The sequence below is a fragment of the Canariomyces notabilis genome, assembly GCF_033297395.1.
Source record: "Canariomyces notabilis strain CBS 508.74 unplaced genomic scaffold N656scaffold_3, whole genome shotgun sequence".
Classification (NCBI taxonomy): Eukaryota; Fungi; Ascomycota; class Sordariomycetes; order Sordariales; family Chaetomiaceae; genus Canariomyces; species Canariomyces notabilis.
The window spans coordinates 370,877-387,020 of record NW_027041825.1 but is presented as its reverse complement, the minus strand read 5'-3'; the positions used below and the strand labels follow the sequence as shown (position 1 = coordinate 387,020).

At 54.1% G+C, this 16,144-nt stretch overlaps 5 protein-coding genes across 5 annotated transcripts; 3 read left to right on the top strand and 2 right to left on the bottom strand.

Moving 5' to 3' along the window:
* N656DRAFT_386104 (uncharacterized protein) lies at positions 1–3,339 on the bottom strand. Its single transcript, XM_064809477.1, has 6 exons — positions 3,025–3,339; positions 2,702–2,947; positions 2,383–2,485; positions 1,252–2,269; positions 1,019–1,187; positions 1–963 (listed from the first exon to the last, which is right to left on the bottom strand). The coding sequence occupies exons 1-6, from the start codon at positions 3,142–3,144 to the stop codon at positions 490–492; spliced, it is 2,130 nt and encodes a 709-aa protein (XP_064673140.1). The 5' UTR covers positions 3,145–3,339; the 3' UTR covers positions 1–489.
* A 1,285-nt stretch (positions 3,340–4,624) lies between these two features.
* On the top strand, positions 4,625–6,848 carry N656DRAFT_775478 (citrate synthase). Its single transcript, XM_064814448.1, has 5 exons — positions 4,625–4,868; positions 4,934–4,998; positions 5,065–6,002; positions 6,065–6,311; positions 6,376–6,848. Exons 1-5 carry the CDS (start codon positions 4,752–4,754, stop codon positions 6,425–6,427), a joined length of 1,419 nt encoding a protein of 472 aa, XP_064673139.1. The 5' UTR covers positions 4,625–4,751; the 3' UTR covers positions 6,428–6,848.
* A 425-nt stretch (positions 6,849–7,273) lies between these two features.
* N656DRAFT_775477 (mitochondrial carrier) lies at positions 7,274–9,185 on the top strand. The gene is made up of 3 exons (XM_064814447.1): positions 7,274–7,982; positions 8,084–8,756; positions 8,838–9,185. Exons 1-3 carry the CDS (start codon positions 7,760–7,762, stop codon positions 8,890–8,892), a joined length of 951 nt encoding a protein of 316 aa, XP_064673138.1. The 5' UTR covers positions 7,274–7,759; the 3' UTR covers positions 8,893–9,185.
* Positions 9,186–9,576: 391 nt separating this feature from the next.
* Positions 9,577–10,461, bottom strand: N656DRAFT_815693 (uncharacterized protein). The gene has a single exon (XM_064818391.1). The coding sequence runs from the start codon at positions 10,447–10,449 to the stop codon at positions 9,904–9,906; it is 546 nt and encodes a 181-aa protein (XP_064673137.1). The 5' UTR covers positions 10,450–10,461; the 3' UTR covers positions 9,577–9,903.
* Positions 10,462–14,231: 3,770 nt separating this feature from the next.
* Positions 14,232–15,013, top strand: N656DRAFT_386010 (uncharacterized protein). The gene has a single exon (XM_064809476.1). The coding sequence runs from the start codon at positions 14,348–14,350 to the stop codon at positions 14,972–14,974; it is 627 nt and encodes a 208-aa protein (XP_064673136.1). The 5' UTR covers positions 14,232–14,347; the 3' UTR covers positions 14,975–15,013.
* Positions 15,014–16,144: the final 1,131 nt, after the last annotated feature.

Below are 16,144 nucleotides of genomic sequence, written 5' to 3'. Positions count from 1 at the left end.
AACTGTGTTTGATTAAACGCCCACTCGATGTTTTTTGGCTTCTAGTCCTGCGAAATAAGCAAGAGCGGTTGACTGATACGTGGTTCTGCCCGTCTCTCTACGTAAATTATTTCCTCTGAGCGTGCTTGCAACTACCTACGTAGCAGTCATGATCAGCCAGAAACGCATCAATGTCAACCCATTTTCCATCCTGCGTGAGCTTCCCTAACGCCCGCCCGCCAGCCGCCTTAGAAACCGCCCGCTGTAGAGTACCTTGCCCAAGGTTCACCAAAGTAGGAGAGAAAGCCCACGAATCAATGAACCATACCACCAAACCGACCCCGAGTTCACCCCGCCCCACGGCCTCTGATTCTGTCCTGTACGCAATGCATTCCCAAGCTACGGGATTCATGCCGCGAGAACTAAGTTATAATGGTAATGAACGAAAGAGAGAATTAATGTGGTGCCGAATCTAGCATTCGGTTGGGGGTTGTAGGAGACATGACGAGCTTAAGGGTTCGACGCTGTAGTGGCGCCGAAAGCAAAATTCGGCGGGTAATTGATGCCGTTGGGGCCCATGGTAATTCCCGCCGGCAGGTCCATGACAATGGGATCGTCGTTAGCGGCTCCCTTGTCATTGCGGTCGTCACGCTTGTGGTCGCTCCCCCGGTGCTGCTTGTCGCGGCTGCGCCATCGGCCGTGCGTAGGCTCATCCTCGCGCCGACTCGATTTGGGGCCGTGATTGCCCCCCTTGTCGGTTTGCATCCGTCGGCTAATCGCCTTTGACGACACCCCGGCACCGATTTCAATGTCTGGTTCCTCAACGCACAGACCACTCACAATTGGGCGTCCGCCACTGCCACCATAAGGGGCGGTGAGCATCCACTTGCGGTCAGCTTCGGTGAGCTTGTGGATGGGGATGACGCTGATCCCGCTCTGGTAGTCACTGCAATCCCGAGGGCCAAAGCCAACACCCCATCTTGTCTAGAAGAAGTTGTCAGCGCAGAGATCTCGCACTAACAGGGAGGGAGATGCTTACCCTAAGTTGGTAGTCCAGGTTGCGAGTCTCCTCCATGGCAGTCTTTGCCTTTTCTGCATCCTTGCGGTAGTACATCTTGACAAAAGCGTGCCTCTTGTCCTTGTTAACAATGCATGTCTGCACCTGGCCGAAACGGTTGAAGATCTCGCGCAGTTCACCCTCCGAGCAACTGCTACCAGTTAGCTACTTCCCCACTGCCACTGACCGACCGCAAACAAAGGCCTGAGACTTACGTTACGCCACCCACAAAGAGGGTACGGCTGTACACTTTGATGCAGCCACTTGGTAGACTATTGTCGTATTCAACCCATTTGTCCTGCTGGGACGGCTCCCTGCTACCTGGAGGACTCTCAGCGTGGCGACCGGGAGGCGATCGCTGGCGGTAGCTCCGGCCACGGTCACGATCTCTATCATCTGGGCGGCCGCGCCCGGGCGGGGAGCCGGGCCGTCCATAGTCAAACCCACGATCATTCGGCCGCGACCGGGGGGAGCCTCGGCCGTCCCAACGAGGAGGAGAGCGGGACCTGGATCTACCCCGAGAGCGGATTGGGGACTTCATGCCATCATGATAGCCTATGCGATCACGTGCATCATCAGGTCGAGGGACTTCCCAGGGAGCAGCACCGGGGGCAGCGCCGCCTAGTGGGGGGGCTGTAAACCCGGTTTGAGCAGGCTGGGGCACCTGCGGCGGAGGTACCGGGGGCACAACGCCGCCCTGGCCCATCATCTGAATCACGCTGGCAATCTTGTCAATCGGAAGACCTTGGGCGGCCAGCGCAGCAACAAGCTGCACCGTCGCAGCTGCCGGATTACTTTGTGCCGAAGCTGCCGGCGCTGCCGGCGGAACCTGTGCGGGTGGCACAGGTGGCGGGAACGCGAACGGCAGGGCTGGCACATTTACGGGCTGGGCAGCCGGCTGAGATGTTGGCAGGAACGGCATACTTGGCTGCGCTTGCATAGGTACCGGAGCAGGCTGCATTGCGCCACTACTAGGCGGAGCACCAGACGTACTGAACAGGGGGTTTGCAGAGGCCGGAGTGGAGGCCGAGATTGGAGCCGGAACCGGAGCCGGAGCCGGGGCTGCCAAGCTGGGATTACTCTGTGCTGATGTCGCATTTTGGCGTGCAATGTTGGCTAAGGTATCCAGGATGTTCGGAACAACAGCGTTTTGCTGTGGTGTTGGCTTGCTGCTGGAACCAAGTGAGGCCATCAGGTTCGGGGGAGGGCTGCCAGGAGGCGTTGTCGATTCATCTACCAACAAGGTTCAGTTAGAGCCTTGTGCGGCCTGACATTCGCCATACTGAGCTGCGCAGGAACAGGAAGATCGAGGGTTACGGCGTTAGCGCTTTGGGGAGGGAACATACTCGTGCCTCGCGGAGCATTCAGTTTCTCCTTGAATGAGTTGACCATGGAAGCAGGGAAAGTCTGGCCTTTCTCCCAGATATCGACAAGCTTCTTTATCTTCTCCTACGAGTACCATCCTTGTGAGTGTGCATCCAACATGAGAGTAAAAGAAGAAGTATGAGTACGTAGAGCACAAGCGAGGCGGGCTCGCAGCAGAGTCCCAAAGTCTTTACCGACGTACGACCGCCGTCCACAGTCGGACTGGGGGTTCTTGTGGGCGCGCCTCACATGATGCTGGGTAATGGATATCAGGTGGCATTCAGTGCGATCTTTGCGTACCTTTTGATCTTCCGGCGCTGTTGCGATGATGTCGTTCATCAGAATGGGTATCAGTTCAGTTACTCTATACACGCCTGCAGCGAATGTTCCGTCTGGCGCTGTCAGGCTTGGGGTCTGCCCATGGGCTTTGGCCTGGTCCAGCCACTTCCTCGTTACAGAGTCTACGACGTAGAGTACTCCCAGTTTGTGTGTGCCAGGTGTTTTCTTAAAATGGGTGAAGAGTTTCTGAATGAGGACGGATTCGGACTGCCGAGGAGACGTGGTCAGCTCAACAATACGGATACATGAAGAGCCTTCAATGAGGACGCATGCGTGTTGCTTACCTGGACGTTGGCGACACATAGCGCCGTGATATTTGCGATCCGAGAGCCAGAAACTCCAGGCGGCTTCAACGCGAGCATTGCCTGGAGGCCGGCGTCCAACTCTGCTACAGCAGATGCCATGATGGAATCGGCGATGCCGGTCTTTTGCGATACGAAAAGAGCGCGGAGTTGTCAGAAGACGTCTATACCATGCTCTCCGGTGTCACAAAAGTGTGGACGTGTCGATCAACACGACTCCAATCGTTCTTCGCCAAGTGCTTGTCTTTTCAGAAGCCGCGATCAACGAGATTACGACACTTTCGAGGTGCGCGATTGCGACGAAACCCAACCTGTGCAGCAGAGAGGTGTGATCTCTTGTTTTTGCTTTCTCTGGTCGGCGAGATGGATTGAGGAGGGCTTCCCAGAGCCAGCCGGACTGGAAATACGATACTCCTGCCTCTGGCCTGCGATCGAACCAGCAGATTCTCGCAGAAAGTCTTCCTTCCACCTGCCACAGTTGCACCGGGCGGCCTAGAATGGAACTGGGGCTACTGTAAAGTCTGGAGATTGATGAATATCCGTCGTATTGAAGCACCTAGATGAAGTGCGTTTTTTTGGGGGGGATGGAGAAAGAGGCGGGGAGGAATGGTCTGAAAAGAAAGGTTGGTGGCTTTTTATGGCACGAACCAAAACCTGCTGAGCAAAGCATCAATGCACCACATTCCTTAGATGATGACTAAGCGTATGTAAGTATAGGCTGCTATTTTGATTGTGGGCTTTGTGGCACTGTGGCAGCGTTTTCAGTGTAAAACTCCTGACGGACCGCCAAATTTCCCCTTGTCAGCTGCTTCGAACGCCTGCGGCGTTTGGCCGAGAATAGCAGCCGGACCAACCCTTCCAGGGCAAAGAAAACCAGCTAGGAGCCCGAGGACGGGCCGGCCATGTCCGCCGCCGTCTGCTCATGCATATCTACACCCAACTACGTAGTAGCATCAAGAAATCACATAGTTGATTGGGGATATGCCCCGAATCTTATTCTAAAGTCAATCGGTCTCACTCTGCCTGTGCCATTCATCTCACTGCCAGACTTGTCGGTGTTTTTCGTGGTAGAACTGGAACAGGGAGGTTCATTCTCTGCTAGGTACAATACCTGCACAGTACCTACCTGATGTATTTGTTGGGTCAGTTTCGAGGCAAGCGTACTCCGTACTTCGTACAGCGACGTAACGTGACGTAATATCCAAAGACACACTGCGATTTCAGGGGAAGAAACGTCAAAAGGATGGATGACTTTCAGGTTGGTGGTGCCGCTTGTTGTATCCAAAGTAATTACGGCTGTAGCACAGATTCGAGCTCGCAAATCCAAATAGGTTTCCCGCGGCCATAAGGTACCTATGGTGTCGCCGTGGCTGGAGAATACGCTCAAGCGGATCAGTTCGGGAAACTGCAGGTGGAATGACTGCGGTGCTCGGCGTTTCGCTAGTCGCTAAGGTACGTAGCTAAAAGGTATGGTACAGTATGTGGCAGGTGCTCATCACTGGTTGAATTGTTGATGAGGTAGGTCGTGCCTTGGCCCGAACCCTGGTCGGCTATCCCCAATCCCCATGTGTCCGGCAGCCGGCCAACGGCCAATTCCCCAACTGCGCTTTTTTTCCAGTCTGGCTATCTGAGATCGCCGAAACTTTTTTTTTCCCCTACTCTTCCTCACAACCTTTAGAACTCCCAGCCTCAACACATCAGACATAACCATGGCTCCCGCATTGCGCCTGGCCACTTCAACCTTGAGGGCCTCACTGAGGGCACCGTCATTTGTTTATAGAAACACTGCCTTCACGGCCGCAAGATGCTACTCCTCCAAGACTCAGGTACAGCGCGTTCGCGACCCCATCTGCAGCCTGACATCATCCATTGACCGTGCATTTTGCTTCAGACATTGAAGGAGCGCTTCGCCGAACTCCTGCCCGAGAAGATTGAGCAGATCAAGGCCCTCAGAAAGTGCGATTCCCCTTACCGAGTTTGTCGAAACTGGGCTACGTTGCTGACATTTGGTCGCTAAATTAGGGAGCACGGCTCCAAGGTTGTCGACAAGGTCACACTTGATCAAGTATACGGCGGTGCTCGCGGTATCAAGTGTCTTGTGTGGGAAGGTTCGGTTCTCGACGCCGAGGAGGGTATCCGCTTCCGTGGCAAGACAATTCCGGAATGCCAGGAGCTTCTTCCCAAGGCCCCCGGCGGCAAGGAGCCTCTGCCTGAAGGCCTCTTCTGGCTTCTCCTTACCGGCGAGGTTCCCACAGAGCAGCAAGTCCGTGACCTCTCAGCCGACTGGGCTGCGCGGGCCGAGATTCCCAAGTTTGTCGAGGAGCTGATCGACCGTTGCCCGACCGATCTCCACCCGATGGCCCAGTTCTCCATGGCCGTCACAGCTCTTGAGCAGACCTCTGCGTTTGCCCGTGCCTACGCCAAGGGAGTTCACAAGAAGGACTACTGGGGCTACACTTTTGAGGACTCGATGGACCTCATTGCCAAGCTCCCTACCATTGCTGCTCGCATCTACCAGAACGTGTTCAAGGGTGGCAAGGTTGCGCCCGTTCAGAAGGACAAGGACTACTCGTTCAACTTCGCCAACCAGCTCGGCTTCGGCAACAACGCTGACTTTGTCGAGCTCCTCCGGCTTTATCTTACCATCCACACCGACCACGAGGGTGGCAATGTCAGCGCCCACACCACCCATCTGGTCGGCAGCGCCCTCAGCTCTCCCTTCCTGTCCCTGGCTGCTGGTCTGAATGGTCTTGCCGGCCCCCTGCACGGCCTTGCTAACCAGGAGGTGCTGAACTGGCTCACCGAGATGAAGAAGGTTATTGGCGATGACCTGAGTGATGAGGCCATCACCAAGTACCTTTGGGACACTCTCAATGCTGGCCGCGTCGTTCCCGGCTATGGCCACGCTGTTCTGCGCAAGACTGACCCGCGCTACACTGCCCAGCGCCAATTCGCTCAGCGTAAGCCGAGACTTTCTGTACCTTTACACCGCTTACCGCATAGCGCTAACCGCACATTGCAGAGCACATGCCCGAGGACCCCATGTTCAAGCTGGTCAGCCAGGTCTACAAGATTGCGCCCAAGGTTCTTACCGAGCACGGCAAGACCAAGAACCCCTATCCCAATGTCGATGCCCACTCTGGTGTTCTCCTGCAGTACTACGGCCTGACCGAGGCCAACTACTACACTGTGCTCTTTGGAGTCTCCCGCGCTATCGGTGTGCTGCCCCAGCTGATCATTGACCGCGCTGTTGGCGCTCCGATTGAGAGGTAAGCAAGCATATGCGCCAAGACAACCCGATGCATGGCGGCTGTTGCTAACTCGCGCTTGCAGGCCCAAGAGCTTCTCCACCGAGAAGTGGATCGAGATCTGCAACAAGTTGTAATTCTAAGCTCGGGTTAGGTAGTTGGGCGCGGCGCGAATGGTTCTTTTACGGTCACTTAGCATAGAATGTATGGGAAGTCGTCGGTTTCTGCAGCCCGGAAAGGTTGATGATAGACTGGGCGGATGGCTATCCATTACGTATGTACGATAATATACAGATTCCGTATTTTGCCTTCGGACTAGCAAGGGACCCAAAAGCTCTTATTGTATGTACAGTACAGTATACATTTCCGGCGGCCGGGTGGTCAGCAATGTTTGGCCGGAGGGGTCGGCCTGTGCACATGCACTGCTTTGAGGAGGACGGAGCCCAGCAAGATTTCGGAGGGTTTCGGGAGGCATGGCACAAACGGTATATTTAACCTCCGGCACATATAAGAACCTACCGCACCTGCCTAGTTTTGTTGTATGAAGATCAATTGAGGTTTGAATCGTGTGCAAGCTGCTAGAAGGTTGTTGATGAAGCGGCCGTTCGGTCGGTCGAGCAGCACCGAAAATCTCCGTATGCTGAATGTCGGGGACTCCAAGTCTTTACCCCATAACCCGGTCCGTGAGGATTGCCCCAGCCGGATTGCGTTGAGGCGCCGTTGAGATAGAGTTTATTCCCAATTGGTCCAAATGTTGAGATTGGCCCGATTACCTTGATCGAGGTACTCCGTATTGTAACTACAAGTCACGGTCCGTATTGTATTCGCGGTGCTGTAACAAACAAATACACCGCGCCCCGGCCACCGACCACCGCCAGGGTTCGGTGGCCGAGCCTTCCTACCTTAATCAGCCGTGTTTGGATTTTTCATTCCTTCTTGACGATTCCCGAACTGCTTCACTCGATTCCCGAACCATTCGCATTGTTACCGTCAGCGACTTCGACCCATCCGCAACCATTGCTACTTGCGTCCAGACCGCAATCGGAGGGGATCTTGATTGTAAGTGGAGATTCTCCTTTGTGCTTCTTCAACATCACCGCGGGTACAAGACAGCACAAAGCTTGTTTCGGAGCTCTCCTCATTGGGAACCCACAGTTACTGAGGGCCGTGTCGGTAACACGTGCATTTCAGGGTTCTTGGCGAGTTCTGTCTAGCGAGCCGTCAGCAATCATTGTTTTCGCGCTTTCCGTCGCACAGTCTTGGACCACGCCTCGCTGTTCCTCCGCCAATTGCGTTCTGGTTGCTTCGTCCGTTTCTCACCGGCTGTTAGGACCGTAATCATTCGAGCAACAAAATATCCGAACCTCCAGCCCGGCGTTCCCAAGCCAGACTCTTCGGTCTCCCATCCTGCGACGAAGCACCCTAACTTCCCTTGGTCAGGGCCCCTTCCATAGCAACATCGCCTAGTCATGACCGCCGCCGTCGCCTCGGTCCCGGCTGCCCAGCCGCCCAAGCTGGAGAAGAAGCCGATCAAGTTCTCCAACTTGCTCCTGGGCGCCGGCCTCAACATGTTTGAGGTTACCACCCTCGGTCAGCCCCTGGAGGTTGTCAAGACCACCATGGCGGCTCACCGCGGGGACGGTTTTACAAGTGCCCTGGGCCGGATCTGGAACCGCGGTGGTGTCCTCGGCTGTAGGTTACAAACCACCATCCCCACCCATTTTCCCCGGCCTTCACGGCACAATGCACCTCCTTTCCTCTAACATGCGGGTTGCTGACTTCGGGTGCCATAGTCTACCAGGGTCTAATTCCTTGGGCCTGGATTGAAGCTTCGACCAAGGGCGCCGTTCTGCTCTTCGTCGCCTCCGAGGCCGAGTACTATGCCCGCAGCTTTGGGGCCAGCGAGTTTGGCGGCGGCATCATTGGCGGCATGACGGGCGGTGTTGCTCAGGCGTACGCGACCATGGGCTTCTGCACGTGCATGAAGACGGTCGAAATTACCAAGCACAAGATGGCGGCTGCAGGCCAGAAGGCGCCCGGCACCTGGGCTACTTTCATGGATATCTACCGCCGCGAGGGCATCCGCGGCATCAACAAGGGCGTCAACGCCGTCGCTATTCGCCAGATGACCAACTGGGGATCGCGGTTCGGTCTGAGCCGGCTCGCCGAGCAGGGCATCCGCAGGGTCACGGGCAAGGAGCACGGCGAGAAGCTTAGCGCCTATGAGAAGATTCTCGCCTCGGCCCTTGGCGGCGGTCTCTCGGCGTGGAATCAGCCGATCGAGGTGATCCGGGTCGAGATGCAGAGCAAAAAGGACGACCCAAACCGTCCCAAGAAGATGACAGTCGGCAACACGTTCAAATACATCTACGAGACCAACGGCATCAAGGGCCTGTACCGCGGCGTTACTCCCCGCATCGGTCTCAGCGTCTGGCAGACGGTGTGCATGGTTGCCATGGGTGATATGTATGTTTGCCCCGCTTTTACAAATTCACTCCTGATCGCAAATCAAGAACTGTCGATGCTAACCAACACATCTTCATCCAGGGCAAAAACTTATGTGGAGAAGGTGACGGGTCAGGCGGTCACTGCGAAGCATTAAGCGGCGGCGTTTCTGGCGCGGTTCATGGGCATTGGTCGGCTTAAGATGATTACATTATGGTCGGCCCTTTGTGTGGGATCCTGTACAGCTGCTCCCATTCCTTTGTTATCTCTTAGCTGTGACGGTAAATGTGTAATATCCGGGCGGATCATGCGTCTGTCTACGGGGCCGGGTTTCGCGCAAGACTTTATCTTTATACACTTGTTATCTTTAGTGCTACTGCTGCTTACGGACAGATAAATGATATAGACGGGATTTTGGGTTAGTCTGTCTTTGAACACGGTTGCCTGTGGATGTAGGTGCACAATAGCTGATATGTACATCCGACAGTTCATGTTGCGAGAGCTTGAAACACGTATCCACGCTATTGCTTTGGCTTTGTTTCGGGGCGGACACGAACAAAGCTCTTGTATTAGGGTTCCGAGCGCCAGGTATGAACAGATGGCAAGTTTCAAATAGGCGTCTGGTCGAGATGTTCGTTGAGGACATGGGGAGTCACTGGGCAGGCAAGCATCATGTGTGGTCAAGTTTAGGGGGAAAGATGGATAATATTCCGGTGCGCTACTCTGAATAGTGTGACTAAATGCTACCTGGGGGGCTACCTAGGGGATCAGCTTACCAGTACAGTATGGGCGCGGCCATCGTGTTGACCAGGGGAGGGCTGCTTTAGGCGTCGCTCTACAATGAGAGTGCCGGGCAAGGCCATGAGGCACAGGGGCGGTTCGGCGGCTCCCCTCGATCAAGGCCGCGACTCGGCTTCTGGCTGAGCTGTTCCGTAAAGGGATAAGGGGATAGAGTTCCAAACTATGGCTTGGGCAATTAGTAGTAATTGGGGAGGAAATCATCATCCTCCTCCTCACCGGGGAAGGCCTCTGACGTGAAGGACTTCGGCGAGGAGAAGGGCTCGGGCGAGTAGCCAGCCATTTCAGAGACGTGATTCTCAGCTGGTTGGAAATGGCCGTGAAGGAGGATGAAGGTCATGTAGACGAGGGCAAGGGTAGGGTCGAGCTCCTAGTCGCCTTCAGTGTTGTCGTCGCCTTCAGTGTTGTCGTCGCCTTTTTCATCATTGTCGTCGCTTTCGTCATCCTCGTCAAAGAAGATTTCCCATCCCATGGAGGGCTCCCGCGAGTAGCCAACAACTTCATTGGCTGAATCATAGAGTTGCTGGAAATGGTCGTAAAGGATGATGGAAATCAGGCAAAGGATGGTGAAGGTGAAGTCAAGGGCGACTAGGAAGAGGACGAGAGGGGGGACCGCAAAGAAGCGGGAGAGGAAGAGGAGAAAGCGGCCGTGGGTGCCCCTTCCTCTTCCGTCAACCTCCTCGCCGGAAAAGACCTCAGATGTAGAGGGCTGCGGTGAGAAGCCAACCATTCCAGGGATGCGACCGTAGAGTCGCCGGAGGTTGTCCTGAACGAGGATGAGAATCACGCAGAAGAGGGCGAGGATGAAGTCGAGGATGCCCAGGATGAGCATCACGAAAGGGATGAGGGGGAAGCGGAAGAGCAGAAAGAAGAGCATGCGCTCTCCGAGCCCCAGGAAGGCGAGTGGGCTGAGCATTGTCGGCAGTGGTAGCAGTCGTGAGGATCGTGGTCGTTGTGAATGAGCGAGCAAGCATAGATTTGCAGGTCCTTGCTCGTAGTTTCTTCGTTTTGAGGAAATAGGAGGAAAGGAAGATTCGGTAATGGGAGCGAGCTGGCGCCATATATATCCATGATAGCCATGACCGGGAATCGTGACTGAGCAAGTTGAACCACCTTGCTGTACCGGATCCAGGGAGTAGAACAATCGGGTCGAGAAGCGTCGCGGGGAGAGCAGCGTGCATCAGGTAGCTACCATCGTTAGGGGAGAGACACCGCGTCCGCTCCGAATAGCTGGACTGTAGACGCCGAGGCAAAGACCAGTCTACTAATACTATTCCCGATCGTTGTCACGTATGGAGGAGCTTGTGCACTTGCTGTCGTTATGGGGTGCTTTATATTGCTTTGCTCGGCTCGGGCTGTCATTTGACTGATAACGTCCTTAAAAGTTAGGTACCTCCCCCTACCCAGCACGGCATGCTCGGACAGACATGTACCAGAATCTGAGGAGGGAAGGCGCCCCAAAGGGACTTTTCTTGATATATTTCTCTGTGTGTCGAGGAACTTACCATGGCGGTGATGAGTTCAATGAGTCAGGTATCCCAGCCCAGGGCGACTGTAAACAAAGCCCCCTAGCAACAGCTTCGAAGGTTCTTGAGAGAACAACCAGTACGGGCACGCCATGATTGGGTCAATCAAGTCAATTAGAACCCGAATTACACCGTTACTTCATGCTTCAATTTTCCCCGACGCCCGGGTCGTGGAGTGATTTTTGACATCTCAGTCCTGGGGAGGTTGAGTACCTGACGAGGCTGACCTCCTAGGGGGTATCACTTCTAGACGCGGTGCCCTTCTTTAACCTAACTGCTGGCGCTCAGTCAGTATGTAGCACCTCCCTAAGCATGTCTCTTATTGCCCTTCCAGTACCAGAAGATTTCCTCGCACAACTGTCGTGTACAGCAGACTGGCTGCCTCATGACGCGGAGCATTGCTAGACCCCAGTGCCTCTCCTCTAGACCCAAACCCGGAATAACAGATTATAGCACCGCGTGTCTCCTTACCCTCAAGGACCGGTCTAGACCCAGCGAGCTGTTTAGCTCGCCCGGTATGTACAATACATCAAAGCCCCCTAGAGTGATGACAGGTACTCCGCCGGCGTATTTAGACGGGAATAGCCTCAAATGGGCAAGCAGGGAACAGAGTGCGAAGAAGTTGAAATGAGCGACTGGAGGGAAAAGGGGCAAAAAACGGAGCTCTGGTGGCCTTCAGTAAATGTATTGGATGTGGAGAAGTCTCAGATTCGCGAAATCTACGAAACGAGTGCGTACTGGACCCTCAAAGTCATGACACATGCAATCACGGCAAACATTGAGATAAACCAATGGCACCCTGTCCATGCCAGCGCAGAAAACTACATGGTGTAGCGTTAGAGGGAAAAGGTGCCGGCATTATTTATAGCAATCCTGCGCGACATAATAATACTCCGGTGGTCCATCTTCAGGAGATTGGTAGGTAGCGACGTAGCTACGGAGGAGACATCGCAGGAAAGGAGCATCACCGTAGCTCGCTGCAGCTACTACCTTATACTATCATTCTACACGCTATACATTTGGTACATCATTTCGATGTGCGTTCCCGTCGCAAAACCGAGGCCCGGAACCCGGCATGCGGCTCCTCCGGTCAATTTCCAGCAGAGACGATGGCTCAAAACCTGATGCTGCTCTGTGGTTTCGATAGTTCCTGGGCAAAACGAGGAGGGCCCCTTCCATTCGGGCCGTCCCCGTGTCCGAGTCAGTTCTCCAGAGGAAAGTTCATGGCCTGTCTGGGGCGAGCTTGTTTTATATCCATGAAGTAGCAGATTTTTGGGACCTGCGGAAATACCTAGCCCCGTACCTCTGCTTCTTTCACCCAACTGCGTGCCAGCTGGGACATAGCGAGCGACTAAACACTAGAACACATCACCAACCTTGGCAGCCCGTGCTCGAGGGGGAGAGCCGCCTGCGTGTTTTGCTCGCCTGAGCCTTTCAATTTTTGATACGATCCAGTTCCAGACCTAGGAATGGATCCTCGACACACTTGACGGCTACTCTGCGAGACATAGTACCCATAGGTGATGAGGTGCGTATCTTAGTAAACGGGCTGGCTGTATGCTACTCTCAAGCAACTTGGAACTCTGTGAAAGCGTGAGAGGTTGGAGTTGACTAGCGGAGGACCGGAGGAAATGGACAGGGCCGTAGTCTGCGTATCGTGGGTATAGTACGTGCCATACGAAGGAATTGCTGTAATTAAAGAGCCAAATCGTAACGTTAGTTACTTCGTAAGTCCCGAGCCAATTGGCAAATGATAACGTGCCATGCTGCTGTTAGCTTCCTCCTTGGGAAGATACGAGCTTGATATTACAGAAAAATACGGCGATGGAACGGTGATGATGCATTGGCACGCATTACCGATACCAAGTATGTATTGTACGGCAAAGGAGGATCGAGGAATGATCCATTTTGAAAACAAAGCAAAACATGCAAACAAAACAAAACAAAACTTGAGCCGAGCCAGGGGGACGATGACCCCAATTCTCATTGAGAATCGCTCATTGCATCTGCGAGGCTAAAACAAGTTTGGCTCGGTCACTTCCGCGACCCAGACCCCACGAGACCGAATTGTTGACAGACGAGCGCATATCCTTCCTTTCTCCCGCATTCCAAAATGGCTTCGCTTCGCCGCTTACCCTGTCTGTCTCTCGATTGCTGGACGTTGATGATGGGATGGATTTGGGGAATGCGGGGAAGGCAAGGCCGGTTGGGCCGAGCTCGACCTTTGATTATTGCCGCGTTGGCATCTTTTCAGGATACATACCCAATGGGTGCTCAATTTGTTGGGCTTCTCATGACGAGGATAGCACTTGATGCCCAGAGAGTCAAAAAGAGTTTTCTTTTTGCCGCGCCGAAATACCAAACCCGACCCCGTGTCGCGTATCGGTTTGAAGAGTCTGTGAAGAGAATGGTAATATCCGACCATTGTCCGCAAGGCGGATCCTGGGGGGATATTGAAATGAGATCGGAAGAAGCAGGCGAATCGACAACGTCGCCATCGTTGAACTGCAAGCAGCAAGGGTCCAAGAAAACCCATAGTGTGTGGATAGCAGTATCTCCACCTACGTTATGCTGCCCGGTCACATTCGTATACCTCGTAAATTGCGTATAATACACGCTGCTATTGCAAGTTGTTACATGCTGCTTCTGGTAATCACGGACAGTCTTTGAAAATATCTGAAAAGTGTCATCAAATACACCATGTAAGTTACGCCTAGAATGGCCCTGTAGGTAATCCGTGCGCCAGCAAGAACAAAGTTGGCGGCAATCCCGTCCTCCTCAGCGAGCGAGCCCCTAGATCCGATCATCCTTTCCATTCCGAGACTACGCTACTCCTAGAAATGACGTGCTTCTGGTTTCGCCTCCAATCTGTGCGCTCGGCGTCCGGTATCACCGGTGATCGCCACTATGATAAGCCGTCGACGGGCCATCTGCGCGGAGGATATTGTGCTCGCTTCCTCAGGGACGCCGAGATGCAGGGCTCCACTTTTTCCCGGTGCGATCAATTCCAACGCGACTCGAAGCCGGCCGCCATTGCCGGACCTACCGCTCGCTAACTATCTGTCTTTTTTGCCTGGACTCTCCGAGGCCAAGATATTTTAGGTTCTTCGTAGGCTATTGGGACAATTCGTCAAAGGAAGCACTCTGCAGATGACACCGGCACAACCGCGGCTCAGTATCAATGCCGTGAGAAGCCGGTTACTTACTTTGGGACTCATGAAGCCTAGACAACACTCAAAAAGGATTATATGTAGCTAGAGTTATTCCCAGACCGCCATTTACGGGATAATGTGCGCCGGGCTTGGAGTCGATCATCTGCAGCTTTTCCCGCTCCCGCGATTCAGCTTCCGGGGGTATCCCGATCGATTAGAAACGGCTTGCAATTCTCGGCACCGGAGAACGGCCGGAGCCAGATCCCATATTGGCGACAGCAGGATACACCGCAGGGTCGCGTGCTTTTGCTGCCAGGGTGGAGATCGAGATGTGCGTGCAAACGGGCCAGTCAGAGAGACGGCTTACACAATTACAGTAAGAAAGGAGATGCGGATGCTGCAGATAAACGTCCGTTTACCCGCGTCGTGTTCGGATCACAATCTTATCCAAGGTGCCAAGCGGACTCGCTGCGCGCCGAGTCAAATCTATAAGTCTGGGCGTTGTCGCACCCAAGATGATGTGACTGGCTTTGGTGAGATCCCAACTCCAAAAACGGGCACGCAACAGCGGAAACCTCGTCCACACGTACCTCGATTACGGCCATCTCTCGGTCACCCCCGCCGCCGCCGAGAGCTTCGATTGCTTTGCTTTGCTGTGAATGCCGCTGGGCCGGTCTCAGTTCTTCCGGAAGGCTTGTTTGATACAGATGCCACGACTTGGAAATGCAGTCACCGCAAACCGGTAGAATTTGGGGTCCTTTGACCTGATGTTAGTTGAAAGCAATGGGTTTTTCAAAGTCAAAGTCGCGCAATCCCAAGAGTCGTTACAGATACACCCCTCCTAAAGCAACGGCCGGAGAAGGAGAAAGCAAAGCAAGGGCATACTCGCGGCAAACGAAGCAGTTGGCGATAAAGCTGACAGAAAAGAATGCGATAGGGCTTCGGAACCGTCGGGCTGAAACGAGTTTGCCTCGATTCGCGGAGTCCTGCTGAGAATTACCATTTTGTTTGGTGAGATCACCAAACATTTTGTGGGAGGGGGGCCGTAACGGTATGACGTAGTACTGAGAGTCTCCATCACTTTCGGCACTTCCGCTTTGGCGGCTTACTTTTGAATTTTGCCTCTGCATCTGCGCGTTTAGGTGCCAGCTCGTCGTCGAAGCGGTCTGCTATGTGTAGTCGCCTTCCGACTGCTGCCGGGTGAGTAATGACGGAAGCTTCCAATTGATCTGGTTGGTTGCCGCCTATATCGCCGTTACAGATTGAGCGACATAAACAAATGGCTCGTTTGCCCCATCACTCGGTGACTGGATGAGCGCCCTGGCTCCACATCCCCAGTGAGGCTCGCGGACTCTTGCAGCGCCGCACCAGCTGTGCCGCCGCGAAGGTCGACAAGGCGAGAGAGCGAGGACATAGGAACATTGCGGGGCCCAAACATGAATTGCAAGTTGGTAAGTTACAAAGTACTTTTGTAACGTAACGAAGAATGTACCTAGCCCACAGCTATTTGCACAACAATGTTTGTACGATACTGGCGAAGTGAATTACTCCTAACATCGGGTAAACGACCTTGTTGCCAAAAATTGGTCCGTCAAAGCAATGCGACTCTCTCGAGGTGCTAGTCCGGGGTCTACTCATGACCAAGCGCTACAGACTCACAAAAGCTTGTCAGTCTGCATCTGTGCGGTTGCACTCTCGCCAAGGATGGGGGTCGGAAGATCGATGGCTACGAGCAGGGATAGGCTTGTTGCTTTCCGCCGCCCATTGAACGGTGAAATATCGAGGTGGGCCGCTCCGTGATGTGTCAATTGGCACTAGGGCAGGTTGATACAGCTTGCGCCGAGGGATTTATCTAAACTGACTCTGCATAGCATTGCACTTTCAGGAAAAAACGGTGGTGAGTTCAATGTCATGGAAAATTCGAGTTATGCGC